Genomic DNA, 26,827 nt, shown 5'->3' on the forward strand with positions numbered 1-26,827 from the left:
GAGTTCAGGTGCAGCTGACCAGACTGACAGAGTAGTCTCCATAGCAGCAAGACACCAAGTTCCAATCTGACGCTGGTATAGCATCACGTGACAGCAGGCCCTCAAAGTATCAATGTATTTTACCCCAAAATATATCTTTGACAAATTTTGAAATGGCCCCGCAAAGCTGTGTCTTGTGGGGAAATTCATATTCTGTAGACTCCCCTTCCCTTTCCAGCTCTTTTTCTGATCCTGAGGAGACTGGCTGAGAGTCTAGTGCCTTGTGAAGGTCTGAATAGGAAACATTTGTCATGTATTGCCTCTAAGGGTGGACACCTATGAGATTTCATCCACATAATAAGGACCTTGGTCTTCACAGCCCCTTCTCTTAACCCAGACACTCCTATTGATTCCAGGCCTTCAGATAATAACTTAATTCTTTCAACCAACTGCCAATCAGAAACATCTTTGAATCTACCTATGACCTGGAGGTCTTTCCGCTTGGAGTCGTCCTGACTTTCTGGATCAATCCAATGCACACCTCACATGTACTGACTGATGTCTTATGTCTCCCTGAAATGTATAAAACCAAGCAGTAAAACAACCGCCCTGGGCCAAGTTCTCAGGACGTCCTGAGGCTGTGTCATGGGTCATATTTGGCTCAGAATAAATCTCTTCAAGTATTTTACAAACTTCAGCTTTTTTGTAAACAATAGGCAGATATAAATTCCATTTGCTAATTTTTTAAAATGCTGTGTCTTGGTTCATGAAAGACATTGGTCAGTGGTTCTACTGTCTGGTGATGTCTGACTTCGCTATCAAGGCAATGCCGGCCCATACATCGAGCAGGGAAGTGGCCCCTCCTCGTTCACTGTCTGAGTGGCTGGATTCCTATTATTTCTTCTCTAAGTAGGATTCACCAGCTTGGCCTTCTGGGCCTGGAATTTTGTGTGTGAGGATACTTGATAACAAATTGATCTCAAGTTTAACAGATAATGAGCATTAGTATTTTCTTTTTTGGTAACTGGCATCCTTCAAGAAATTCGTCCAGTTATACTGTTTTGGGGGCTGCCTGCACTAGAGTCAGCGTGGCGTCCCCTCAGAAGGCCGGGTTCGCCAGCGCCGCGCCCCAAGCCAGGTCGGTCGGCCAATACTGGTGCCCTCGGGGAGCAGCGGGAGCTGCCTGGAGGCTGCGGTGAGCGGCGGCGGCGGGCACGCACTTGGCTCCCGAAACCAGACCTGTAATAACGCCTCGCAGAAGGGGCGGGGTGGGAGGTTGGCAGCGCAGGGGCGGCAGCTCCGGATACCCGCGGGTCTCCAGATCACCCCATCGAGCCCCGCGCCTCAGTAGCGCAGTCCCTCCAGAGCTCTTTGGAGGGCCAGGCCTCAGCCCGGGTGCCCCCTCCCCGGGGCTCCAGGGTTGGGGGCACCCAGGAGGCCGCAGGTGTGGAGCTCGACGGCGCCCCCCGACTAGAAACCCAGGCTCTCAAGCGCGGCTCCCGCCCTGTCCCCAGCTCCAGAGGGGCGAGAGCACCCGGCGCCCGCCCCTTCTACGGACCACACCCCCGGGTCCCGCCCCCACCGTCCAGCCCTCCCGCCCCTACCAGCCCCGGGCCTCCTCCCCACGGGCCCGCCCCGCGCCACCAGCCGTCAGCCCTCCTGGCCCCCAGTCTCGCGCCCCCTCCCCACTGGCCTGCAGTGTCCACCGACTTCCCAACCCCTGGACCTCCCGACCCCCGGATCTCTCGGCCTCGCGGACCCTCAGGAGCTCCTGCGTGGGCTGCGCCAGGTCGCCCCCGACAGCACCGGCACACACCACAGCCACGGCCTCCGGGTCTGCAATGGAACCTCCGGCCGCGGCGGTCAGGAGGGCGGAAAATCCGCGCACGCGCAGTTCCCCCTCCCGCCCCGGCTTGCCGGTGATGGCACATAACGCAAGCGCGCGGAGGGCGGAGCTGGGCGTTGCCCTGGCTACTGGGAACGCATTTCACGGGGGCGGGGCGTGGTTCCGGGGCGGGGCGCGGCCGCCGGAAGTGCGTGGCCGCCCGGGGCCATGGCGGCACTCAGCTTCGTCTTCCTGCTGCTGGGTGCAGCGTCCTGGCCTCCGGCTTCTGCCTCCGGCCAGGAGTTCTGGCCCGGACAGTCGGCGGCCGACATTCTATCGGGGGCGGCTTCCCGCAGACGGTAAACGCGCGTCCACGGTGCCAACGCTGGGGTTCCAGGGCCGGGCAGGGTCAGAGGATGGGATGGAGGCGGGGCGGGGTCAGGGGCCAGGGAGATGGGATGGGGTCAGGGGGCAGGCCAACGGGATGGAGGGTGGTCCGCGGCCAGGGAGATGGAACGGAGCGGAGTTATGGGGCAGGGGCCAGAGGGATGGGATGGAGTGGGGTCAGGGGGCAGGGGCCAGGGGAATGGGATGGGGTCAGGGTTCTGGGGCACAGAATGTGGCGGAGTAAGGGGCCAGGGTGATGGTCTCGGGGCAGGGGGCAGGGCAAGGGCCAAGAGGGACGGGATGGGGGCGGGGCAGGGATCAGGGGGATGGGATGGGATGGGGGCAGGGCAGGGGCTGGGGCCAGGAGGGGTGGGATGGGGGCAGGAACGGGGGCCCGAGGGATGGGATGGGGGTGGGGCGGTGGCCGGGGCCAGGAAGGATGGGATGGGGACAGGGCAGGGGCAGGGGCGGGGCCGGAGCCTGGGGAGTGGGATGGGGCGGGGAATGGGATGGGGCGGGGGATGGGGGCAGGGTCGGGCCAGCTGGTTGGCTGTAGTCGGGGCTGCGTCGCTGCTGTCTGCGAGGCCGGGGGCGCAGCCTCGGGAGCCCAGGAAGGGCGCCGGGTTGCTCAGGCTGAGCGTGGGCGGGCTCCGGAGGCCCCTGCAAGTGACACGGGTCCCGGCCTGGGTGTGCGGAGCCAGGAGTCAGTGCCGGGCGGGCGGTCCGCAGTGAATTCTCAGGGCCAAGACGAGCTTCGCGGCCGCCCTGTGGCTGTGGGGTCTCCAAGCGGTCCCCGAGAGGGGCCTGGACGCAGAGGTGCGCACGGCCTCTCGTGGCGTTCCCAGGCCTGGGCGCTGCACGCAGCTTCACTCGCGACGATGGGAGTCTGGAAAACCAGCGCAGAGCAGGGAAAGGAGAGCGCCAGGGACAGGGTTTCTGTAGCCTTTGGGGACCTGTCTGTGCCTTGGGGCGCTTTGTGTCCTTCCTCTAGGGCAGTGATCTTAAAGTGTGTCCGGGATCTCTGCGCTTTTGTAGCCATTTTAATAGTAGTACCAGCGTATTATACGCCTTTTTCACTTCTCATGAGTGCACTGTGGAGTTTTCCTAGAAACCACTTCATGTGTGGTGTCACAACAGATTGAATGCAGAAACGGGTATGGGAATCCAGCTGTCACCAGACCCAAAAGAGATTTGCAAAAATTAAGAACATCACAGTTCTTCTCACTAATTCTTTTTTTAAAATACACTTATTTTTTATTTAAATATGTGATTTTTGTTAACATGTAATGGCTTATTATTTTTAGCTGAATTAAATACTTGTAGCTTTAACGTCTAACATAGGACCTATCAATAGCCATAGTGCACGTAACCAGCCGTCAATCATTGTTTCCAGTGTAAAGGGGTCTTTAGACCAAACAGTTTGAGAACCATGTGGGTACTGATTCTTCGGTTCCAGTCACTGGGATTCCTCTGGCCTTAGTGTTGAACTATTGCTAATTGTTAAAAGGATGTTAGCATGTCTGCTGCTTCTGCTTACAGGCTCCGTAAGTAGCTGGTCATAGAGAAACAGGTAGGCCACTCACTGCCTTCGCAAACTAGGAACCATCGTAAGTGCCTGGAGTCGGGCCACGCGTTGAGACTTCTGAGCAGTCGGGTTTTCCGTGCGGAAACCTCAGCATTCCAGACCTGTGGTCCTCCTTCTCCCTGCTCAGGTATCTTCTGTATGACGTCAACCCCCCGGAAGGCTTCAACCTGCGCAGGGATGTCTATATTCGAATCGCCTCTCTCCTGAAGACTCTGCTGAAGACGGAGGAGTGGGTGCTTGTCCTGCCTCCGTGGGGCCGCCTCTATCACTGGCAGAGTCCTGACATCCACCAGGTCCGGATTCCCTGGTCTGAGTTTTTTGATCTTCCGAGTCTCAATAAAAACATCCCCGTCATCGAGTATGAGCAGTTCATCGCAGGTGAGGCCGAGTGGCACGCTGGGAGGCCGTGGTTGCTTCACTAGGGCCAGGCAGTCATTTCTAAGGTAGACATCAGGTTGGGCTTATGATTGCGTCCAGCCTCAGCAGCATCCGCCAGCACCCAGCGCTGCTGCCTGAGGCCTGTGGCAGCACCTGCTCCGCTCAGGAGCACAGTCCCTTTCCCACGCTGCAGTGAGCTTCCCAAAATGTTTCTCGGGAAATGGACCTGAAGTGGATGAGCTTTGTGCCCCCTCAGTTAGAACCGCCCTTACAACCTAAGAAGCGGCCACCCCTGGGTCTTGTACTGACAGGACTCGACTCCCTGTGCGAAAGGCTGTTTTACGTTAAGGAAGATGCACTGCGTGCGGAGTACACTTTGTGGTGTCTCAGTGCAGCACCAGGGATAAAGGTCTGTCTTGTTTAACTTTGTGTTGCCTAATCTTTTCATTTGATTTTAAGAGAAGAATTAAAACTCTTCTTAGAATGAAGGTATTTAGAGCTTTTTGTGTTGTGTTGTTTGGAAGCGATACATTTAAAAGTAAGTGATGCTTTGCTGCTGCACTTGAGAGGCCTTGAAGACAAATGAGTTAGTTTTGAGTCAGGCTCCTGCTTTCTAGCACCTGTTGAGTTCTTACTCGACAGCCACTCTTGGGGCTTAGAGACCTTTGCTCCCTGCCAAGGAGTGTGCCTCCCGTGTCGTCATTTTTCAAGGATGTGGTTCTCGTTGCACCCTAGATCTTGTCACTCTGAAATGTTTTCTGTGTCAGGGTCAGTCTTGCGAGTGCTAGGGGCATGCAACAACAGGGAGTAACCTCTGACATCCTTGTTGATACCAAGTCAGAAAGTCTGCTGCTTGTAAAAAGCGTTCCTAGAGTGCATTCGTTCCTGAGTTGACTTTAAAATTTGCTTGTGAGTCCTGGAAGATGAAAGCTGTGGTTGGGTGTTTGGTCTAACTTGCAGCCAGCCCTTGGTCTGAACACTAGGTAATAGGAACCCGGAGATGGTATCCTTACCTCCCTTTGGGACCAGTGGGTTTCCTGACAGGGAAGCGGACAGGTCTGGGCCTTGGGCATCTGAGTGCTTGGGAAGGTCTGGGAAGACACCCCGTGTAATGAGCTTCTGAGGCAGATATGCTGGTCTCACACTTACCTGCCATCCACCAGCCTGGGGCTTTGCTGAGCTGTTTCCTCGCTTGTGAGGTGGGGAAGGACCTGGGTGCCTGTCCTAGGGCAAGGCTGCCAGGAGACTGCACACAGTGAGCTCCTGATGTGGCTAACACAGCGCCCAGTGTGCAGGATCTTCACCACCTCCCACTAGCGTAAAAGGAGCCCCCACAGCTCTGGCCTCGGACCCTTAGGCCATGCAGCCCTTAGCCCCCAGTCGTGAGTGAGCAAAAAGGACACCAGAACTTCACCTGCACAGTGCTCCCTCCCGCTTTGTTCCTGCCCCAGAACTTCACCTGCGCGGTGCTCCCTCCCGCTTTGTTCCTGCCGCCTTTGAGCAGATCTTAATTGCTGAGCTCTTGGGCGTCGCAGTGACACCTTCTCGGTGCGGGTTGGGCCGTGGGTAAGAGGCACAACTCCTGCTCACCTGAGCTTCTGTCCGCGGGGGAGGCAGGACACCAGTGCAGTAGATGGTGGCCGAGGTGGTGAGGAGCACTGTGGGAAACCAAGGGGGTAGGGGACAGTGGCCTCACAGAGGGCCGGATGGGTGAGCTCCCAAGGGGAGTGGTTCTGGCGGGGAACAGCCTGGACCAGGGCGTGAGGGCCAGATGGGCTCACACGGGCCCCTGTGAGGATGAGGCCTGCTGCAGACAGGCAGGGGTGGGGCCGGGGAATCGGGGACCAGCTCCACGCCACCCCCCGCTGGCTGCTGTTGCACGCTGTCGGCCGGGTACCCTCACGGCATGTGCTCTGCCCTGTCTCTGCCTTTGTGAGCCTCCTACAGTCCCTTTGGGAATAGGGTGGTGTACAGTAGTAACAGTCGGCTGCTGGTGGCTGATGCCTGTCCGTAAGTGAGCTTCTGATCGCTGTCACACTGCCCGGCTTCTCTTCGTATCTTTCAGAGTCTGGTGGGCCCTTCATTGACCAGGTTTACGTCCTACAAAGTTATGCAGAGGGGTGGAAAGAAGGGACCTGGGAAGAGAAGGTGGACGAGCGGCCGTGTATCGATCAGCTCCTGTACTCCCAGGACAAGCACGAGTACTACAGGTGCCTGCTGAGGCTGCTCCCCCTGCCGCAGGTGCCCCCCGCCTCCCCTTGCCGCAGGCGCCCTCCTCCCCCTGCCGCAGGTGCCCCCTGCCTCCCCCTGCCACAGGCGCCCCGCTCCCCCCCACCTCAGGGAACCCCCCCACTCCTCTCTGCCGCCGCAGGTGCCCCTCGCCCCTCCTGCAGCACCCTGCCTCCCCCCCACCACGGTGTCCTCACCCCCCACTCCCCTGGCCACAACCCCCTCCCGCGCAGTGCCCTCGCTGCCCATGCTGGTTGCTGATGCAGGGTTCTGGGCGTCCCCTCCTGGGCATCCTCACAGTGTTGCAGCGGCCCTCGTGGTGGAAGCACTTGTGGCTGCCCACACTGTTCCTCGTCCTTAACAGGCAGGTCCCCTTTGTGCTGAGGCCTCGAGAATGGGCTGTGATGAACACCTGGCTGAGACCACGTGCCTTTTTCCCTGTGTCTTTTCACGCATTGGATGTTGCCACAGGGATGGAGGTCTTGTCAGTCCCAAGTGTCGATTGCCATTAAAGGCTCGGACACTGCCAGGACTCCCGTGGAAAAGCTGTCAGTTAACAGCCTCCATGTGTCCAGTGCCAGGGCAGCTGGCTCTAAAACATGGCAGGTGAGCCCTTGGGAAGGGCGTGGTTGACTTGGCTGATGGTCACAGCCAGGCTGGCCCTGAAGGTGCACAGGGCTGTCTCTGTCCGGCTCCCTCTGCCTCTCCGGCCATCCTGCCAGCCCCATCATGGGGAAAGCCTCAGTGGTCCATCAGCCTGAGAGACACTTGTGGGATTCTTTTAAAATTTTACTAGAATGTCACGATCTGCAGTCACGATCAGTAATTTTCCTAAAGCAGCCACGTTTCATCAGGAGCAAGCCACAGTGTGTGCGTGTCTAGCCTTGATTTGTTTTCCTCGTGAACAAAAGAAACTGATAGAGCTGCCTTGGGTTTTGTTTTCCAGAGGATGGTTTTGGGGTTATGAGGAGACCAGGGGTCTAAACGTCTCCTGTCTGTCCGTCCAGGGCTCAGCCTCCATCGTGGCGCCCCTGCTTCTGAGAAACACATCAGCCCGGTGAGTGCCCCGCTCCCCTCGGGAGCAGCCTGGAGGCTGTGGCGCCTCCTCCGTGCGTGCTAGGCTGGGGGCACTCCGCCCGTGCTCCTGCATCCCTGGCCCACCCACCTCACAGTGGACCCTGGGGGCCCTGGGGGGTGGTGGTTAGGGAAGTGGTTGCATGTGTCTCCGTGAAACAGCCCAGTGGGTGCAATGGGTGACGTGGACAGCGGGTGAGGGGCACAGAAGTGAGGGCTTGGCCCAGCTGGGTGCACGGGGAGGGGCTGGGCTGGGCTGGGGGCGGCGGGGGGCTCACCATGAGACTGTTCAACATTTGTAGCACTTGGGCAGCTTTTACCAGTACCTCCCCGCTCCTCGCACCCAGCACCCACTGTTTGATCTGTTTTCTGCCTCATGGGTCTGGGGAGGATTGTGCAGCCACCTTTGGCCATGCGTCTGCCCCGAGTGGCTGCCGGCCTGGTGAGCCGGGCCTCGGGGGTCCACCCAGGAGGCTGGGGTTGCAGACAAGTCAGTACCTGATGTCATAAACTCTGGAGGGAATTGTTGATGGCCACGTTCTTAGAACGTGCTGCAGACTGGGACCCTCTCCGTCACCTCCCTTGGATCTTCTTCTGAATCCCCCAGCAGGCGCTGTGAGCGTCTCCCACAGACGGGGCACAGCAGGGCATGGGTGCCCCTCGCACTTGCCCACGTTGAGGCTGCCTTGTCTGCCGTCGTGCCCTGTGTGCACCTCTAGAGGCTGTGGCAGCCACGATCCTATTGCACATCACAGCTGGCTCGGTATCACCCTGGTCGGTAACAGCTGCCACTGGCCCCAGCGGGCCGGGACCACATGGTCTCAGCTGCTGTGGGCGTTTGTGAAGGCAGGTGGCTCCGGCACAGGCCCGCGTGTCTGCCGCTCAGCCAGCCCGGCTGTTGCAGAAAGGCAGAACTCAGAGGTTGTGGAGGGAACTAGGCTGAATTGTTTCGGTTGTTGAGATGCAGCTTTAATGTTGTCCTGGGACTGGGTTCATTTCATGAAAATATCCGGGTTTCGGAAGCCAATCTGCCTACGTTTGGGGCCTGTGGAACAGTCTTGCCAGTCAGTTTTTTTGACTCACATTTACAGGTTAGAATGGAGCTGAGCCCAGAGGGGGCCTCCAACTAGATGGTCCTGATTTAGGAGAAACGCCTCTGCCGGGGAGCAGTGGGAAAAGGCGCAGTGGAAAAGGAGATGGCTGATGGGCGGTGAGGTTATCTGCCCCCAGCACCCAGGGAAAGTCTCTTCCGGGGGTTAAAACCTAACGGGAGGGTGAAGCTATCAAGCCGTCAGGAGAGGAGCCTTACCGCCTTGGGGCAGAAAGCTTTCTTCAACAAGATGGGAAAAGCATGCACCAAAAAAGAAAGATTGGTAAAGCCAGTTACTTTAAAATCAAGAACTTTTGTCCATTAGAAAAATGGAGACAGGCCTCAGAGAAGGAGGTCCTGCAGCGCATTTGATGAACTAAGGACTCTCTGGGATACAGGAGACGAAACCCAGTGAGTGAGGGATGGGCAGCCTGGGGTGAGGCGAGTCCAAGGCAGGATCCGTGCGATTCAGGAGTAAGCACAGCTGCTGTTAATGCGAGCAGGTGCCCCCAGTGCTGTCATGCTCAGGAAACCAACCCCCGTTCGGAGGACAGGCCTGCAGGGGCTCGAAGGCTGCTCCTGGAGGAAGAATCTAGTAAAACCCTGGGAGCCCAGTGCACCCCGAATGCGGGACATGCACCCGCAGACCCCGCCCAGGAACGTTCATGGCCTCCCCAGACCAGGAAAACACGTGCACCCCTCAGCCGCACACTGGAAGGAAAACACGTGCACCCCTCAGCCGCACACTGGATAGAGTGGGGTAGGTCCACAACTGAAGATGGGCAGACTGCTGCCGTGTTCAACAAAGACAAATCAAGATACAATGCCCAGTAAAAAAAAAAGAATAAAAAGATAAATGTAGTCATGTTCCACGTGCATGAAGGTTAAAGACAGTCCTGTGCATCGGAGGGAGAGATGGGAGGATGCCGGGAGGCCCCTGAGGACGGGGCAGAGCAAGTGTGTGAAGCACTTTGTTCCTCCTTGTTCCTCCACCCGGGTGGGGGCTGCACCGTGTTCATTTTGGAGCAGTTTGTCTACCCGCGCCTGTGCGGAATGTGCGTCTTGAAGTGCAGTATTGCATTTCATAAAAAGCCCTTAAAACGGCATTAGAAGCAGGGCCGGAGGCACCCACTGAATCCAGCTATGCCCATCTCTCCAGAAATCGCCTCACATCGCCACCTGTGCATGCGGCCGTCTTTTGAAATACACGTGGAATCACCACACGTGTGCTCTCCATGCGGTTTTCAGTTTGCCCTTTCTTCCCACCCAGCCACTCACCTGGGTATTACGACACGTGGACATCACCTCATTCTTTTGCAGCCGTCTGTGTACAGATGGAAGACAATGTGGCTTTTGGTTGTTTCCAGGTTTCTGTAGAAGAGTCTTGGTGTGAACCATGAGGGCGTAAAACTGTAGGATACCACCCAGAAGAGGATGGCTGGGTGTGCCCTTGGTGCAGTCCTCAGAGTCCCTGCAGTGGCTGTGCACAGCTGGTTCCCAGGCAGCCATGAGGGCCGAGAGCTTACATCTGTGTGGATCCAATAGCGAAGTGTGGAATCCTTGCTGTGTTCGTTTGTGTTTCTTTGATTTCAGTACAACTACACTTTAAAAGCCTTTTGAAATGTTATTCTATAAAATGCCAACTTAGATATGTTGCTCATTTTTTCTCTGTAGAGATTAAATTTGTTTGTTTTTTGTTTTTTTGAGACTGAGTTTTGCTCTGTCGCCCAGGCTGGAGTGCAGTGGCGCCATCTTGGCTCACTGCAACCTCTGTCTCCCGGGTTCAAGTGATTCTCCTGTCTCAGCCTCCCAAGTAGCTGGGACTACTTTTAGCATGTGCCGCCACGCCTGGCTAATTTTTTTGTATTTTTAGTAGAGACGTGGTTTCACCGCATTAGCCAGGATGCTCAATTGCCTGACCTCGTGATCCGCCCACCTTGGCCTCCCAAAGTGCTGGGATTAGAGGCGTGAGCCACTGCGCCCGGCCAAAATTAAAATTTTTATTTTTCCTTAAACATTTCTGGGTTTTTGTATTCCAACTTTACCACCCCAATATTCAGGTCTGTTTGCTCATGATCCATTTTGTGTGTTTCATTTTTATTTTGCATCGAGAGCCCTGGGGAGTTTGCTGAGACAGTTGGCTCAGTGGCTGGAATAGGAGAGGCACTTCCCACGTGGAATTAGGTAACGTGACAGTCACAGGCACCAGGATGACTTGTCAGACCCAAACTGGAGCAAGGCAGGCACTGAGGAGGAGGCACCTGCCTGCGACTCTGGGATAAAGGCCAGCTGGAGGGCTCTCTGAAATAAGCCCAGGACGTTCCTCACGTGATTCACGCACCTCAACTTTCACAGCCGCCGTTTCAGTCATATGCAGGTATTCCTGGGAGTAGGTTTGCTACTGGACAAGGGCTGCAGTAATTCGGATGAGATGCTGTCGAAAGAATGCCTGCCCAGGAATGGCGTCTCTACCACGGAACAGATGCAGCTCTGGCTTTGAGCTCGAGTCAGTGAATTTGTTTCCAAGCAGCTTATGTAACCTCTTCTTTTCGCCAAAGAAAAGCTTCCCCCACCCTCCCCTCTTCAGGCACACCTGCAGCTTGCCATAGCCGTTGCTGGATCCTGGATTCCAAGCCTTTTGCCCACCATCAAATACACTCCTCAAATTAGGAGATACTTTTCTCTGATGTCATTCTCTCAGTTGACAGTAGGCATTAAAGCCCTCTCAGAACTGTGGTGTGGAGGCCAGACGGCAGCCTGCCCGTGTCTCAGCCATAACCGCCCAACGCACCCTGGTTAGTGTCCCTCAGAGACTTGGTCTCTGCTTCCTCAGCCCAGGGTTCTCCCAGTTTGTGCTCTGAGAGTGCGAATGTCATCATCCTTAACTCATAACTGTTTATTCTTCTGTTGTTTAAAAATAGGTCCGTGATGTTAGACAGAGCCGAGAACCTACTTCATGACCACTATGGAGGGAAAGAATACTGGGATGTGAGTGTTTCCTCGGGAGCATCTTTCTAAATTAGTGTATGTTGCCCGTTATTTAGTTTTTGAAAATTTAAAACAGTCGACAGCTCTTTTTGAACCTTGCTGATTAAAATCATAATTTTAAGCCATGGATTTGGGCAACTGCGGTGACTCTGCGCCACCCGAGTCTCCTGGCTGCAGAGCCAGGTCCTCGGGAGCCTGCAGGGCCACCCAGCTCTCCCCTCTGATGGCACAGGCCCTGAATGCGGTGGCAGCCCCCTGGAGTCAGCCCCCGAGTCAGTGACTCCGTCAGTGGCTGGAACGTAGATCCCTCCTTTCTCCTCTCTTTAGCTTTGAAAGGTGTGGCTATTTTCTGCAGCGGGTCTTTTCCGTTGGCGTTGATTTCCGCGTTGATGGGGTGACTTTCCATAGCCACCCCTGGTTCTGTGAGTGAGTGGGAGCAGAGGGTGGGAAGCGGCTGCCCCCTCCCGTGGACACAGCAGGCCTGCTGACATGTTCACCAGGGCAGCAGCTTGTAAAGCCGGAAGCTGCCTGCAGGAGACATAGTCCCTGCTCATGTGGGACTTTGTGTAGGTCAGTCCCACCCCGTTTGGCAAAAGCAGGATGTGCTAACCGAGTAAGCCAGAAGTCGAGTTGGGGAGAGACTGAGGGGAAGGAGCTGCACACAGTTGTGCCAGCCAGGGGCAACGGCCAGCTGAGCCCAGTGTGTGCCACAGCTTCCCACGGCGGGGCTGGCAGAGCCGGCAGGGTGGGGGGCAAGCCCTGTGTTGGCTTCATGCAGGACACCCTCCGAGAGCCTCCACCGTGGACAGCGCTGCTTCCCGGGCGACCATCGATGAGGGACATGTCCGAGGGGCTTGTTCCAGCTGTGGGGGTGGGTGGTGGCAGCGACGGGAGAATCCGCTCCGGGAGGGCTGCGTGGTGGGCAGGCGTGTTCTCAGCCGAGCCGTCGCCGTTTCCGCAGACCCGTCGCAGCATGGTGTTTGCCAGGCACCTGCGGGAGGTGGGAGACGAGTTCAGGAGCAGACACCTCAACTCCACGGACGACGCAGACAGGATCCCCTTCCAGGAGGACTGGACGAAGATGAAGGTAGCCCCCTCCCTTTTGTTAATTAGAGAAAAGGTAAAGTCTCCCTGGAGATGCCCAAAAACTCAGGCCTTCAATGTAAAGTCACGGCAGGGTTGGCGTGTCTGTCGGCGTGGATGCCTCGGCGCCTCTCCGGAATGTCAGTCACGGTAATCACCTGCTCTCGGGAAGCACCGGGACCCTGGAGCCCTCGTCATGTGCAGACTCAGGGAGTCAGTCACTCGGCCTGGTTTACCTTTAGTAACCCGGGCAGTCATGGCAGGCCCAGCAGACTCAAAGGTGTTCTCAGAGCGCGGCGAGGCCAGGAGCACGGAAGCAGGAGCTCGAGGTGGTCAGAGGCACGTTCGGCCTTTTTCCCTCTTGATAGATAACGAGAAAAAAGCAGCGTTCACCTGGACTCGCCCAAAAGCACCATCAGTGCTATTTTGGTCTAGAATCATCCTTTTTTTATTCTATGTATATATTTTTAAGTGTTTTCTGAAAGTTTGGGTTTTTCTGTGATATAATTTCAACAAATGTGTTGCTTTTTCAACTTGATATTGTTTTTAAGCATTTTCAGTGTCTGTTTTTAGTGTTTTTTAAACAAAACTTTCATGGAAGTATCATTTTACTTGCTTGTTCTTTACGGGGTATTTGAGCTATTTCCAAGTGGAATAGCATTCATTGTTCCAGCAATAATTAAGTTACTTGGACAGTTTTTACTGGGGAAGAAATACAGAAGATTTTTTCATTTTTATCCCACTTGTATTTCTTTTCAGTGTTTTTTCTTATTCTTTTAAATTTTATTTTTAATTTTATTTAATTTGTTTTTTGTTTTTGTTTTGTTTTGAGACAGTCTCACTCTGTCGCCCAGGCTGGAGTGCAGTGACACAATCTTGGCTCACTGCAACCTCTGCCTCCCAGGTTCAAGCAATTCTCCTGCCTCAGCCTCCCGAGTAGCTGGGATTATAGGCACGTGCCACCGCACCCGGCTAATTTTTGTATTTTGAGTATAGACAGGATTTTCCCATGTTGGCCAGGCTGGTCTCAAACTCCTGACCTCAAGTAATCCACCCGCCTTGGCCACCCAGAGTGCTGGGATTACAGGCGTGAGCCACCGTGCCTGGCTTATTTTATCATTTTTTTTTAGGCTTAATGGTTTTTGGGGAGCAGGTGGTGTTTAGTTACATGGATAAAGTGGTAGTTTTCTGAGATTTTGGTACACCCATCACCCGAGCAGTGTACACTGTCCCCAATATGTAGTCTTTTATCCCTCACCCCCTCCACTCTTCCCCTTGAGTCCCCAAAGTCCATTGTGTCATTCTTATGCCTTTGCATCCTCATAGCTTAGTTCCCGTGAGAACATACAATATTTGGTTTTCCATTCCTAAGTTACTTCACTTAGAATAATGGTCTCCAGCTCCATCCAGGTTGCTGCAAATGTATTCATTTTGTTCCCTGTTATGGCTGGAACCATATATACCACATTTTCTTTATCCACTCATTGGTCCGTGGGCATTCAGGCCAGTTCCATGTTTTTGCAGCTGTGGATTGTGCTGCTATAAACATGCGTGTGCAAGTGTCTTTTTCATATAGTAACTTCTTTTCCTCTGGGTAGATACCCAGCAGTGGGATTGCTGGATCAAATGGTGGATCTACTTTTAGTCCTTTAAGGAATCTCCACACTGTTTTCCATAGTGGTTGTACCAGTTGACATTCCCACCAGGAGTGTCACAGTATCCCTTTCACCACATCCGTGCTGACATCCATTATTTTTGGGTTTTTAAATTATGGCCATTCTTGCAGGAGTAAGGTAGTATCCTACTGTGGTTTTCATTTGCATTTCCCTGATCATTAGTGAGCTTAAGCATGTTTTCATATGTTTGTTGGCCATTTGTGTATCTTGAGAATTGTCTATTCCTGTCCCTAGCCTACGTTTTGATGGGATTATTTGTTTTTTCATGCTGATTTGTTTCATTTCCTTGTAGATTCTGGATATTAGTCCTTGGTCGGATGCAAAGTGTGCAAGTATTTCCTCCCACTCTGGGAGCTGTTCGCTGATTATTTCTTTTGCCGTGCAGAAGCTTTTTAGTTTAATTATGTCCTATCAGTGTTTGTTTTTGTTGCATTTGCTTTTGGGTTCTTGGTCAGGAACTCTTTGCCTAAGCCAATGTCTAGAAGAGTTTTTCTGATGTTATCGTCTAGAATTTTTATGATTTTCAGGTCTTAGATTTAAGTCTTTAATCCACCTTGAGTTGATGATGAGGATCCAGTTTCATTCTTCTACATGTGGGCTGCCAATTATCCCCACACCGTTTTTGAATAGAATATCCTTTCCCCACTTTATGTTTTTGTTTGCTTTGTTGAAGATCAGTTGGCTGTAAGTATTTGGCTTTATTTCTGGGTTCTCTATTCTGCTCCACTGGTCTAGGTACCTATTTTTATAGCAGTACCATGCTGTTTTGGTAACTATAGCCCTGTAGGATAGTTTGAAGTTATTGTCTACTTCCAGATTTGTACTTTTTGCTTAGTAGTCTTGCTTTGGCTATGTAGGCTCTGTTTTGATTCCATATGAATTTTAGGATTTTGTTTTTTCTAGTTCTGTGAAGAATGATGATGGCATTTTGATGGGAATTGCACTGATAGATTGCTTTTGTAGTATGGTCATTTTCATAATATTGATTCTACCCATCCATGAGCATGGGATGTGTTTCCATTAGTTTGTGTTGTCTATGAATTCTTTCAGCAGTGTTTTGTAATTTTCCTTGTAGAGATCAAGCTTTGTGGGTTTTTTTGGTTGTTGTTTTTGTTTGTTTGTTTTTTGCAGCTGTTGTAAAAGGAGTTGAGTTCTTGGTTTGATTCTCAGCTTGGTGGTTGTTGGTGTATAGCAGTGCTACTGACTTGTGTACATTGATTTTGTGTCCTGAAACTACTGAATTCATTTATCAGATCTGGGAGCTTTTTGGATGAGTCTTTAGGGTTTCCTAGGTATACGATTATATCATCAGTGAACAGTGACAGTTTGACTTCCTCTTTACTGATTTGGATGCCCTTTATTTCTTTCTCTTGTCTGCCCTGACTAGGACTTCCAGTACTATGTTGAATGGAAGTGGTGAGAGTGGGCATCCTTGTCTTGCTCCAGTTTTCAGGGTGAATGCTTTCAACTTTTCCCCGTTCAGTATAATGTTGGCTTTGGATTTGTCATAGATGACTTTTATTACCTTGAGGTATGTCCCTTCTATGCCACCTTTGCTGAGGGTTTTACTCTTAAAGCGATGCTGGATTTTGTCAAATGCCTCTTCTGCATTTATTGAAATGATCATATGATTTTTGTTTTTAGTGCTGTTTAGGTGGTGTGTCACATTTGTTGACTTGCATATGTTAAACCATCCCTGCATCCCTGGTATGATACCCATTTGATCATGGTGTGTTATCTTTTTGATATGTTGTTGGATTCGGTTAGCTCGTATTTTGTTGAGCATTTTTGCATCTGTGTTCATCAGGGATATTGGTCTGTTGATTTAGGGAGGATTCCCTCTTTCTCTGTCTTTTGGAATAGTTTCAGTAGAATTGGTACCACTTATTCTTTCAGTGTCTGATTTCAGCTGTGAATCCATTGGGTCCTGGACTTTTTTTGTTGGCAATTTTTAAATTACTGTCTCAATCTCACTACTTGTTATTGGTCTGTTCAGAGTTTATATTTCTTCCTGGTTTATATCTAGAAGGGTTGTATATTTCCAGGAATTTATCCTCTTGGTTTTCCAGTTTGTGCGCATAAAAGTGTTCATAGTAGCCTTGGATGATTATTTGTGTTTCTATGGTATCAATTGTAATATCTCCCGTTTTGTTTCTAATTCAGCTTATTTGGATCTTCTCTCTTCTTCGTTAATCTCACTAATGGTCCATCAATGTTGTCTATCTTTTCAAAGAACCAGCTTATTGTTTCATTTAACTTCTGTATTTTTTTGTTTGTTCATTTCAATTTCATTTAGTTCTGCCCTCATCTTGGTTCTTTTTTTCTGCTGGGTTTGGGTTTGGTTTGTTCTTGTTTCTCTCATTCCTTGAGGTATGACCTTAGATTGTCTGTGCTCTTTCAGATTTTTTGATGTAAGCATTTAATGCTGTGAATTTTCCTCTTGGCACCACTTTTGCTGTGTCCCAGGGGTTTTGATAAGTTGTGTCAGTGTTATTGTTCAGTTCAAAGAATTTTTAAATTTCCTTCTTAATTTCATTGTTGACCCAAAGATCAGGAGCAGATTATTTAATTTCCATGTGTTTGTATAGTTTCGAGGGTTCCTTTTGGATTTAATTTCCAGTTTTACTCCACTGTGGTCTGAGAGGGTACTTGACATAATTTTGATTTTCTTAAATTTATTGAGGCTTGTTTTGTGGCCAGTCATATGGTTTATCTTGGATAACGTTCCATATGCTGATGAACAGAATGTATATTCTGCAGCTGTTGCGTAGAATGTTCTGTAAATATCTTAGTCCACTTGTTCCAGGATATAGTTTGAGGCCATTGTTTCTTTGTTGGCTTTCTGTCTTGATGACCTGTCTAGTGCTGTCAGTGGAGTATTGAAGTCCCCACTTATGTTGTGCTGCTGTCTATCTCATTTTTTAGGTCTGGTAGTAATTGTTTTATAAATTTGGTAGCTCCAGTGTTAGGTGCATGTATATTTAGGATTGTGACATTCTCCCGTTGAACTGATCCTTTTATCATTATATAATGTTCCTCCATCTTTTTTAACTGTTGTTGCTTTAAAGTCTGTTTTGTCCGATATAAGAATACTACTCTGCTCGCTTCTGGTGTCCATTTGCATGGAGTATCTTTTTCCACCCCTTTACCTTAAGTTTGTGTGAGTCCTTATGTGTTAGGTCAGTCTCTTGAAGACTTTTGCCTCACAGCTTTCAGGTGGATTTTTATCCATTATGCCATTCTGTTTCTTTTAAGTGGAGCCTCTAAGCCATTTACATTCAACTTTGGTATTGAGGTGTGAGGTACTATATTCTATTCATCATACTAGTTGCTGCCTGAATACTGTTTTCTTTCTTTTTCATTGCGTTGTTTTATATGCCCTGTGAGATTTATGCTTTAAGGAGGTTCTATTTTGGCGTATTTTGAGGTTTTATTTCAAGATTTAGAACTTCTTTAACATTTCTTATAGAGCTGGCTTTGGTAGTGGTGAATTCTCTCAGCATTTGTTTGTCTGAAAAAGATGATCTCCCCTTCATTTATGAAGCTTAGTTTTGCTGGATATAAAATTCTTGGCTGATAATTACTTTGTTTGTGGAGGCTGAAGATAGGACCCCAGTCCCTTCTAGATTGTGGGGTTTCTGCTGAGAAATCTGCTGTGAATCTGATAGGTTTTCCTTTGTAGGTTACCTGGTGCATTTGGCTCACAGCTCTTAAGATTCTTTCCTTCATCTTGACTTTAGATAACCTGATGACTATGTGCCTAGGAGATGATCTTTTTGTAATGAATTGCCCAGGTATTCTTTGAGCTTCCTGTATTTGGATGTCTAGATCTCTAGCAAGACCAGGTAAGTTTTCCACAATTATTCCCTCAAATAAGTTTTCCAAACTTTTAGATTACTCTTCTTCCTCAGGAACACCAATTATCCTTAGGTTTGGTTGTTTAACATAATTCCAAATTTCTTGGAGGCTTTGTTCATTTTTTTTACTATTCTTTTTTCTTCTTGTTTGTTGGATTGGGCTAATTTGAAAACCTTGTCTTCGAGCTCTGAAGCTCTTTCTTCTCCTGTTCTAGTCTATTATTGAAACTTTCCAGTGTATTTCGTTTCTTTAAGTGTGTCTTTCTTTTCCATAAGTTGCAATTGTTTTTTCTTTATGATACCTATTTATCTGGAGCATTTTTCATCCATATTCTGTATATATATTTTTTAATTTCTTTAAGTTGGTTTTCACCTTTGTCTGGTATGTCCTTGAGTAGATTAATAATCAACCTTCGGAATTCTTTATCTGGCAATTCAGAGATTTCTTCTTGGTTTGGATCCATTGCTGGGGAGCTACTATGATCTTTTGGGGGTACTATAGAACCTTGTTTTGTCATATTATCACAATTGCTTTTCTGCCTCCTCCTTATTTGGGCAGACTACTTCAGTGGAAAGATCTGGAACTCACGGGCTGCTGTTCAGATTCTTTCATTCCACAGGGTGCTCTGTGGTGCTCTTCCCCTTCCCCTAGGGATGGGGCTCCCTGAGAGCTGGGCTGCAGTGATTATTATTGCTCTTCTGGGTCTAGCCACCCAGTGGGGCTACCAGGCCCTGGGATGGTGCTGGGGAATGTCTGCGGAGAGTCCTGTGATGTGACCCGTCTTCAGGTCTCCCAGCCGTGGGTACCAGCACCTGCTCTGCTGGAGGTGGCGGGGGAGTGAAGTGGACTCTGGGGGGCTCCTTGGTTTAGTTTTGTTGAGTGCACTGGCTTTCTCGAATGCTGGTTATGCTGCAGTGAAGTTGTCATGTGGACAGACTTGGGACCTGTGGACAGCCAGGATGTTGCAGGTGGTGGAATTAGCTGTTGCTTTCTCCTTCCTTGGAGCAGGGTTGTTGTTAGAATTTGCTGTAACCGTTTGCGTTGGTGGCCTCCAGCCAGGAGGTGGCGCTGTGAAGAGGGCAGCAGAGCGTTCTGGCTCCCGGGGAGTTTGCAGCTGTGAGCTGCCTTGTCCACAGGATCCGTGAACTCTTTCTGGCACGTCCCTGCGGTGGTTCTCGGAGCAAAAGTTCACAGCGTGAGCCTCCACATGCTGTTCTCTTTGTAAATATTTTTCCTTACCTCAGATAAAATGATCTCTGGTAATTAATACTGCTTCACTTCTTCTTAGAAAGACATCTCGTTGCCCCCGAGATTCCACCTGAATCCCTTAGACATTCCTGGAGGCCACCCCATGGAGGAGGCCACATGGAAATGGTCATCCTTCTGCATCTCAAGTCCCACCCGGTGCCCAGGATGAGCCCCGAGCCCGCCTGTCAGTTTCTGCATTTCCTTGTGGTTCTTTGCTAGGTCAAGCTGGGCTCAGCGCTAGGGGGCCCCTACCTGGGAGTCCACCTGAGAAGAAAAGATTTTATCTGGGGTCACAGAGAGGATGTGCCCAGTCTGGAAGGGGCCGTGAGGAAGATCCGCAGCCTCATGAAGACCCACCAGCTGGACAAGGTGTTTGTGGCCACAGATGCCGTCAGAAAGGGTATGGAGCTTCAATGCTTTCGTTTCTTTCCTTCCTTCTTGATCCCTGGTTCTGTTCTGGGTAGACCTAGAACTACCCAGATCCATGAAGGTCTGCATGATCTTCAACTGTAATTCCCGGGAGGGTGAAGCTGAATTGTGTGTCTGCACCTTTGGAGCCAGTTCCTAACGAATTAACCAGAAGCCAAGTACGCATGAGTTTCTGCTAAAGAGACACGTATCTGTCCTTACCGGAGGATCCCAGTTCAAAGGGTCTCTCCTTCTACTTTGCAGAATATGAAGAGCTAAAAAAGCTGTTACCCGAGATGGTGAGGTTTGAACCCACGTGGGAGGAGCTGGAGCTCTACAAGGACGGAGGCGTTGCGATTATTGACCAGTGGATCTGCTCACATGCCAGGTGCCTGCCCACTTCACTGTCGGCCGAGAGCGGGTCAGGTGGCTTTCAAAGGTCCTTCGTCCCAAGTACTTGGGTCAGAGCAGATGGTCGCCTGTGTTCACAGTGGTCATTTCCATACTGTTTGCCTCCTCGTCCGAGTCTCCTATAGCATCTGGTTCAGTGTTTCCCTGGCTGAAGTTAATTGTTCATCTTGCCTCTTTAGTTCTCTCACACAGAATTCCTCCATAGCAGGCTGTTGGCATAGCTGGCCTCGTCTCAGAACCTCGTCTCATTTTCCCGTCATTCCCAGTTTCTGCCCGTCTGCCCCCTGCCCTGAGTTGCCCATGCCCTGGGCTTGGGCACGTCCTTGGTGCTGTGTGTGTTGTTGAGCATCCGTGAGCGTCCCCGAGGCCAGGGGCGTGGGCGCTCGTGCGATCGTTCCCGTGGGGCTGCCGTGAGCGTCCCCGAGGCCGGGAGCGTGGGCCCTCGTGCGATCGTTCCCGTGGGGCTGCCGTGAGCGTCCCAGAGGCCGGGAGTGTGGGCCCTCGTGCGATCGTTCCCGTGGGGCGCCGTGAGCGTCCCCGAGGCCGGGAGCGTGGGCGCTCGTGCGATCGTTCCCGTGGGGCGCCGTGAGTGTCCCAGAGGCCGGGAGCGTGGGCCCTGCGTGCAGTCATTCCTCTGGGGTTGCTGTGGGAGGTAGGCCTGGGCCTCTGTTCCTCCAAAGACCTGTCTGCCCATCTGCATAGGAGACGAAGGTTGGGTTTAGGGTGAAACAGTTTGAGTTAAATGGAAAATGAAAGTAGAGGGAATGATCTTCCCCGTGGTTAGCACTGTGCATGCGCGTGCGTCTCTGTGGATTAGTCTGTCTCTCTCCTGCCCGAGTAATGCTGAGCGCCCTAAGCCGGTGCCTCTTCACACACCTGCTATTTCCTGTGGTGTTCCAGGCATTGTGTATAAGACCCACAGAGGCTCCGGATGATGCTGTCTGCAGGGCGTGGGTCCCTTCCCTGTTAAGCAGACAGGATGCAGTGCTGACTTCTTAGGTCAGGGCGGAGGTGTGCAGGAGCCCAGTCACGAGCTCGCCCCTGCTTCTCAGGTGTGGCCTTGGGATTTTGACTGCGACCTTGGCGGTGCTGTCTCTGCAGCCCAGGAAGCCTGCTGTGGGGAGGCTTCGGACTGAGCTCTCAGCCTCCTGCCCTCAGCTGCGCAAAGCGCTTGGCCTGGCTCACTGAAGCTGCTCTGCCTCCGGGCCGGCGCGGCCTGCTCTGGCAGCCTCCTGTGTGTGGGGTGGTGAGGGTCTCCCCACCAGTGCTGCCCCCACCCAGCAGCATACAGGCCTGTGTGGCCTGCTGGCCCTGTGTACAGTGCTGTGCATGTCACGTTTGCTCTGGAAACATCTCTGGGGTTTGCTTGTTCATGAAGTGCCACTGGAGAGCCAGAGACCAAGTGTGTAGGAGCCAGAGGAATGGGCAGGCCACTGACCCGAGGTCTGGAGAAACCCCTGGAGAAGGGTGTCCCCACCAGCCCATACAGCGTGTGTGGAGGAGGCCTTGACCTCTGTGATGTCTGCTGTGCCTCAGGATAAGGACCCCCATGCCCTGGCTAGACGGTGTCGTGATTAGTAGGAATCTCTCATTGTTCACCGTGTGACCCCCAGGAGGTATCTGACCTGCACTGGCGTGCCTGGCCTGGGATTTGGTGACAGAGAGGAGGGCTCCCGGGGGGCATGCGGCGGGGCAGCAGCGTGGCGGCTGCTGACCGTGGGGTGTGGATGGGGCTGCAGCACCAGGCAGAGCACCTCAGGGTGCAGATGTCGAGGGCATCTGAGCGAGGGGTGCCAGCAAGGGGGTGGCCGGCTGGCGGGTGCTCGGGGGGCGGCTGTGTCAGTTCCATGTAACTGTGGAACTCATTTCACTCACCTGCTCCTCTCGGTTCTCCCTGACTCCGGAACCTCTGTGATCCTTCGCAGGTTTTTCATCGGCACCTCAGTCTCAACATTTTCTTTTCGGATTCATGAGGAAAGAGAAATCCTGGGATTGGACCCCAAGACGACGTACAACAGGTTCTGCGGAGACCAAGAGAAGGCGTGTGAACAGCCCACCCACTGGAAGATCACCTACTGAGAAGGCTCCTCCGGGGCCGCTCCCCGGACCCGACTGGCGCAGGTGGATGCAGGTTCTGTCACCGTGGAGTCACCGTCTACTGCCAGCCAGGAGCTGGACGGACAGGACCGTCCCTCGCAGGGTCCCAGGCCCAGAAGAGGCCCCACGCATCTAGAGGTGCAACGCGTCTAGAGCTGTGCTCCATCCTCGGCGTTTCCAGCTGCCATGGCTGATGAAGAGGCTCCGCTGCTCTCGGGGGCGGCGGTTTTTTTCAGGCAGCGTCTGTGAACTCACAGCTCGGTTGCCAGCAGGGCCCGTGTGGTGACCCAGAAGCAGGAGTGTTTGTCAGGCTCCAGCTCCGGCCTTTCCAGCCACCTTTCATGTCTTCATATTTTAAGCGCATTGAGGATAGGTGTAGGCGGGTGAGCTGCCCTCCGTCAGGTGGACATGGGCTGACATTTCCCTGGGAGCTGGTGGAAGGAGAAGCGTCATTTTAAATGTCTGCAGAGCGACCAGGGGCCTCATGAATCCCTCCGTTGCCTTCCACGCAGCAGGAGGCTGCCTGTGTGTTTCCTCCTGGGATGTGTGCAGGGCAGACCTACACTGCAAAGGGAAGGGCCTGAGGCCTCAGGGAGCCCCGTGGAGGGATGACAGTTCAGGCCCTACTGTTGGCACAGAGTGCTGGCAAGTTTTTCAGTGACGTCTCTGGGGCACTCAGTGGATTGTCTATAGGAAACTTGCAGCTCCGCTCCGCACACCAGGCCCGGCTGGCTGCCCCGCCCTCACCCCAACTGCCCGTCCCTCTCTCCGGCTGGCCGCCCCTCCCTCGCCCGGCTGGCTGCCCCGCCCTTGCCCTGACAGCCCTTCCCTCACGCCGGCTGGCAGGTGCACATGGGGCCTCCGGGTCTACCATTCGCTATTGAGAACTAGAAATGAGGAAGGACAGTTACACTAACTACAAAAGGCTGTCTAGGATGAGCTGCTTTATCAGGGAGCTCCTCGTACCCATTTTACAGAAATCATTTTTAGGTCTTTGTGCCACCACCACGAGGGGCATCTCCAAAGAGGGCAATGCTGGACACAATCCATGGGAGGTGCAGCAGTGCCTCAGGGGTCCTCAGGGTCAGGGAGCCCCCCCCTTCGCCCTCTTGGCCCGTTACCCTTTGTGACTTCCCACCATGGTGTCATGTGACCCTCAGTCAGGCTGGTGGGGGCCGAGTCCTCACTGACCAGCCACTTTCCACATCTGCTAGAGGAACAGTGACATGGACACTTGTGGGACAGAGATGACAGTGAGGAGGGACAGACAGCTCTTCCCTTCGGAGCCTGGCTAGTCTAGGACATCACCTTGCTGTGTCTTCTCAAGCTTTTAAAATTGACCCTGAATGTGTGACAGGGTCCTATGGTGTTACTCAAAGCTGTGCAGGGTAAATGATGACATATTTATTCTTTTTCCATTTGTTCTAGAAACAGTGCCTTTTTCATCAGTTGCATTTTCCAGGCTGAGAGCTGTATAAAACATTTTGGACTGTGACCATGTACCTTCCTTTTTAAGAGAAATAAACTGCTTTATGGTAGCTGGTAGCTGTGGAGTGTAGACTCATTAGACTCATTTCCTGCCACACAGCAGAAGGTGGAAGAACCTTTTCAGATCTCCCAGAAAGCGGATGGTGACCAGGCATCCAGGCATGGAGGAACAGGGTAGGGGCCGCTCCTGCTGGCCTGTGAGTGCTGTGGCGTCTACATCAGGACACCAGTTCTGCAGAGCCCCTGGGCCCCCAGTGTGGCCTGGGTCTGCTCAAGGGGCCCTGCAAGGCCTCATCATCATCAACAGCAACCAGCCCTCCTCCGTTCATTAGGCTGCTGGGAGGCCTCTTTGGGGAAAGAATCCCTCAGCTGTCAAAGTTTGAAAACTGCCAGGTTTTTAGGCACATAGGAGATGGCAGTATGGCCTTTGTGAGTTTGTGGTGGGAAAAGACCAGCCAGTGAGAAGATTGTGTGCCAGGTGCTGGTAAATGCTGCAGAACTTGAGTGGAGAAAGCAGCCTGGAGGAGGTGGGAGGGGCTCAGGAAGGCTAGGGGGGCTGTAACACGCAATGGCCAGGAACAATGAATACAGAGGCCCCCAGGGTACGTACGGCCAAGGCGGAGAGAAGCTGGTGTCCCAGATGGAACTGCTGGGCCAGTGATGCATCAGGACGATGTGTGGGTAGGAGGGCCGCTGCGGGGTCTGAGCAGAGTAGGGTGTGATGTGGCCACTGTGCAGAGAATAGCCTGGAAGCCGGAGGCTGGTGAGGAGGCTTTTGCGTGGTCCGGGTGAGACGCAATGGTCAAGAGTGTTGAAAAACTTTAGGCTGGATGCGGTGGCTCACGCCTGTAATCTCAGCACTTTGGGAGGTCAAGGCAGTTGGACTGCTTTAGGTCAGGAGTTCGAGACCAGCCAACATGGTGAAATCCCGTCTCTACTAAAAAAATAATAATAATTAGCCTAGCGGGCATGGTGGTGCATGTGTGTAATCCCAGCTACTTGGGAGGCTGAGGCAGGAGAATCACTTGAACCCGGGAGGCGGAGGTTGCCATGAGCTGAGATTGTGCCACTGCACTCCAGTCTGGGTGACAGAGTGAGACTCTGTCTCAAAAAAAGAAAAACTTTAGAGTTTATTTGAACAAAGAACAGTTCATGAATTGCACTCAGAACCAGGACAGCTTCAGCGAGCTCCACTCAGCAGCATGGGCAGGCAGCAGTTACAGACAGAACACGGAAGTGAGGCACGGAAACAGCCTGATTAGCTATGGCTGGGCATCTGCCACATGTGGGTGTGGTCTGACCCACTGGCAGCTTATGACAGACTCAGCTACTTGTTACAAGCATAGACTCATTAGGTTGAGTTTGTTTACGTGCTTCGTTAGGTTGCAATTCACTAGGTAGAATTCAAAGAATGGAGGCAGCTTTAGGCCAAATTTAATTTAACAAGAGGACCCGAGTGCCTGCGGTATCCCTGGAAGGAGTTGCTGGGTCTGAACATCCAGGAAGGTGGGGCTGGGAGCCCAGGTGGGCCCCAAGGGGTTGTCTTAGCTGCTGCAAGGATGATGGAACCCGCTCCCTGTTTTAAGCTAATGGTCTTTTGTTGCAGGAAGAAAAGATGGACTTGCAACTTGGAATGGATGTAAATCATAGTGTTTTAAGCACTGTTGGTAGTGCTGAAGTCCACAGCCACAGCCTATTCTGCCAGCTCCAAGTCATGGTTCCAAAGGTTTTAAAAACAGTCCAAAGATGCTCCCTTGATAAAGGTTTCATTTTTAAAATTTGTGTGAATGGTGGCAGCCTGACCCTGTTTCACTCCAGTGCAATGCAGATGACACCAAAACAACATGCAGAGGCATGGCCAGCGTGTTGTCACTGTGAGTTCGGGCACACACGAGAACAGGGGGCCGTCCTGTGGTGGGCTGGGCCCAATGGCTCACCCTTCACCCTTTTTCCGCACATCTTCCTGGAGTAGACCAAGTTTAAGTGTGCGTTTTCAGTAAGCAGCGGTGACTATACTAACACATTGAGTTAGAACCATTTGAATAGGTTTTGAATCTGCTTTTTCGTTGTTCACTTTTAATACTATTAACTACAGCATTTATTTGGGAAACAAAGAATTGTGATTCGGGTAAACTGAGTCAGGGTGGCCCTGAGTAGTGTCCTAGAAGGCAAACACTGGAGAGTTGGTTTTTCTCTTTGAGATGGAGTCTCCACTCTGTTGCCCAGGCTGGAGTGCAGTGGCGTGATCTCGGCTCACTGCAACCTCCATCTCCTGGGTTCAAGCGATTCTCCTGCCTCAGCCTCCTGAGTAGCTAGGACTATAGGTGTGCACCACCACACCCGACTAATTGTTGTATTTTTAGTAGAGATGAGGTTTCACCACGTTGGCCAGGCTGGTCTCGAACTTCTGACCTCAGGTGATCCGCCCACCTCAGCCTCCCAAAGTGCTGGGATTATAGGTGTGAGCCACCTCGCCCGGCCTGGAGAGATTTGTCTAGGGGATTTCCACAAAGGGGTTTTGGAGATAGTTCATCGGCTGGGCAGAAATCCTAACTGAAACCCATTCTGATGGGTTAGTTTTTAAGGGCACTCCCAGCTGGGAGATGTGAAGGCCGTCAGGGGCTGACTTCAGCTGTTGGTCCAAGTCTACGGGCACGTCCTGTGGACTGGCCGTCAGCTGTGTGAGTGCAGGCCTCCCGCGGCCGCCCAGTTCCACTTAGCCTTAGCATTAGCGACTTCCTTTTCTTTCACGTTTCCCCCTTTTGATCAAGTTCTTCCTCCAGAAAGTATCACAGATCTGTTGGTGAATACGATGTTGTCCCTTGTTGCTGGGAGGGACTTGTCCCAGGGAGTCATGTCCCTCACTGGGGACGTGACCTCAGTCAAGCTCAACTGTCATCTGCTTCACCTTCGGGTCAGTTTTCATTTGAGGTGATTGTCTGAATTCCGGCAGGGGTAGAGGTTTCTTTAAATGAGAAACCTGAATCCAAGGCCGACACCTTTTGGTTTGGCAGCACAGGGAC

General features: G+C 52.1%; 2 protein-coding genes across 5 annotated transcripts; one reads left to right on the forward strand and one right to left on the reverse strand.

Annotated features, from left to right (window-relative positions):
* Positions 1–1,987: 1,987 nt before the first annotated feature.
* On the forward strand, positions 1,988–23,861 carry POFUT2 (protein O-fucosyltransferase 2). 2 transcript variants are annotated; one of them, XM_063640484.1, is made up of 10 exons: positions 2,009–2,163; positions 3,904–4,154; positions 6,220–6,395; positions 6,748–6,989; positions 7,330–7,440; positions 11,469–11,535; positions 12,497–12,622; positions 19,620–19,800; positions 20,073–20,196; positions 22,145–23,861. In XM_063640484.1, exons 1-10 carry the CDS (start codon positions 2,033–2,035, stop codon positions 22,296–22,298), a joined length of 1,563 nt encoding a protein of 520 aa, XP_063496554.1. In that variant the 5' UTR covers positions 2,009–2,032; the 3' UTR covers positions 22,299–23,861. The 2 variants fall into 2 exon arrangements, with proteins under 2 accessions (XP_055135926.2, XP_063496554.1); XM_055279951.2 differs by lacking the exon at positions 6,748–6,989 and having other exon boundaries at positions 1,988–2,163; positions 6,220–6,364.
* LOC134736817 (uncharacterized) lies at positions 3,430–22,240 on the reverse strand. Of its 3 annotated transcripts, XM_063640487.1 has the most exons (4): positions 22,095–22,240; positions 5,745–5,812; positions 5,168–5,245; positions 3,431–5,070 (listed from the first exon to the last, which is right to left on the reverse strand). In XM_063640487.1, the coding sequence occupies exons 1-4, from the start codon at positions 22,151–22,153 to the stop codon at positions 5,051–5,053; spliced, it is 225 nt and encodes a 74-aa protein (XP_063496557.1). In that variant the 5' UTR covers positions 22,154–22,240; the 3' UTR covers positions 3,431–5,050. The 3 variants fall into 3 exon arrangements, with proteins under 3 accessions (XP_063496555.1, XP_063496557.1, XP_063496556.1); XM_063640485.1 differs by lacking the exon at positions 22,095–22,240 and having other exon boundaries at positions 3,430–5,070; positions 5,745–6,289; XM_063640486.1 differs by having other exon boundaries at positions 4,150–5,245.
* Positions 23,862–26,827: the final 2,966 nt, after the last annotated feature.

The sequence above is a fragment of the Symphalangus syndactylus genome, chromosome 5, assembly GCF_028878055.3.
Source record: "Symphalangus syndactylus isolate Jambi chromosome 5, NHGRI_mSymSyn1-v2.1_pri, whole genome shotgun sequence".
Taxonomy (NCBI): Eukaryota; Metazoa; Chordata; class Mammalia; order Primates; family Hylobatidae; genus Symphalangus; species Symphalangus syndactylus.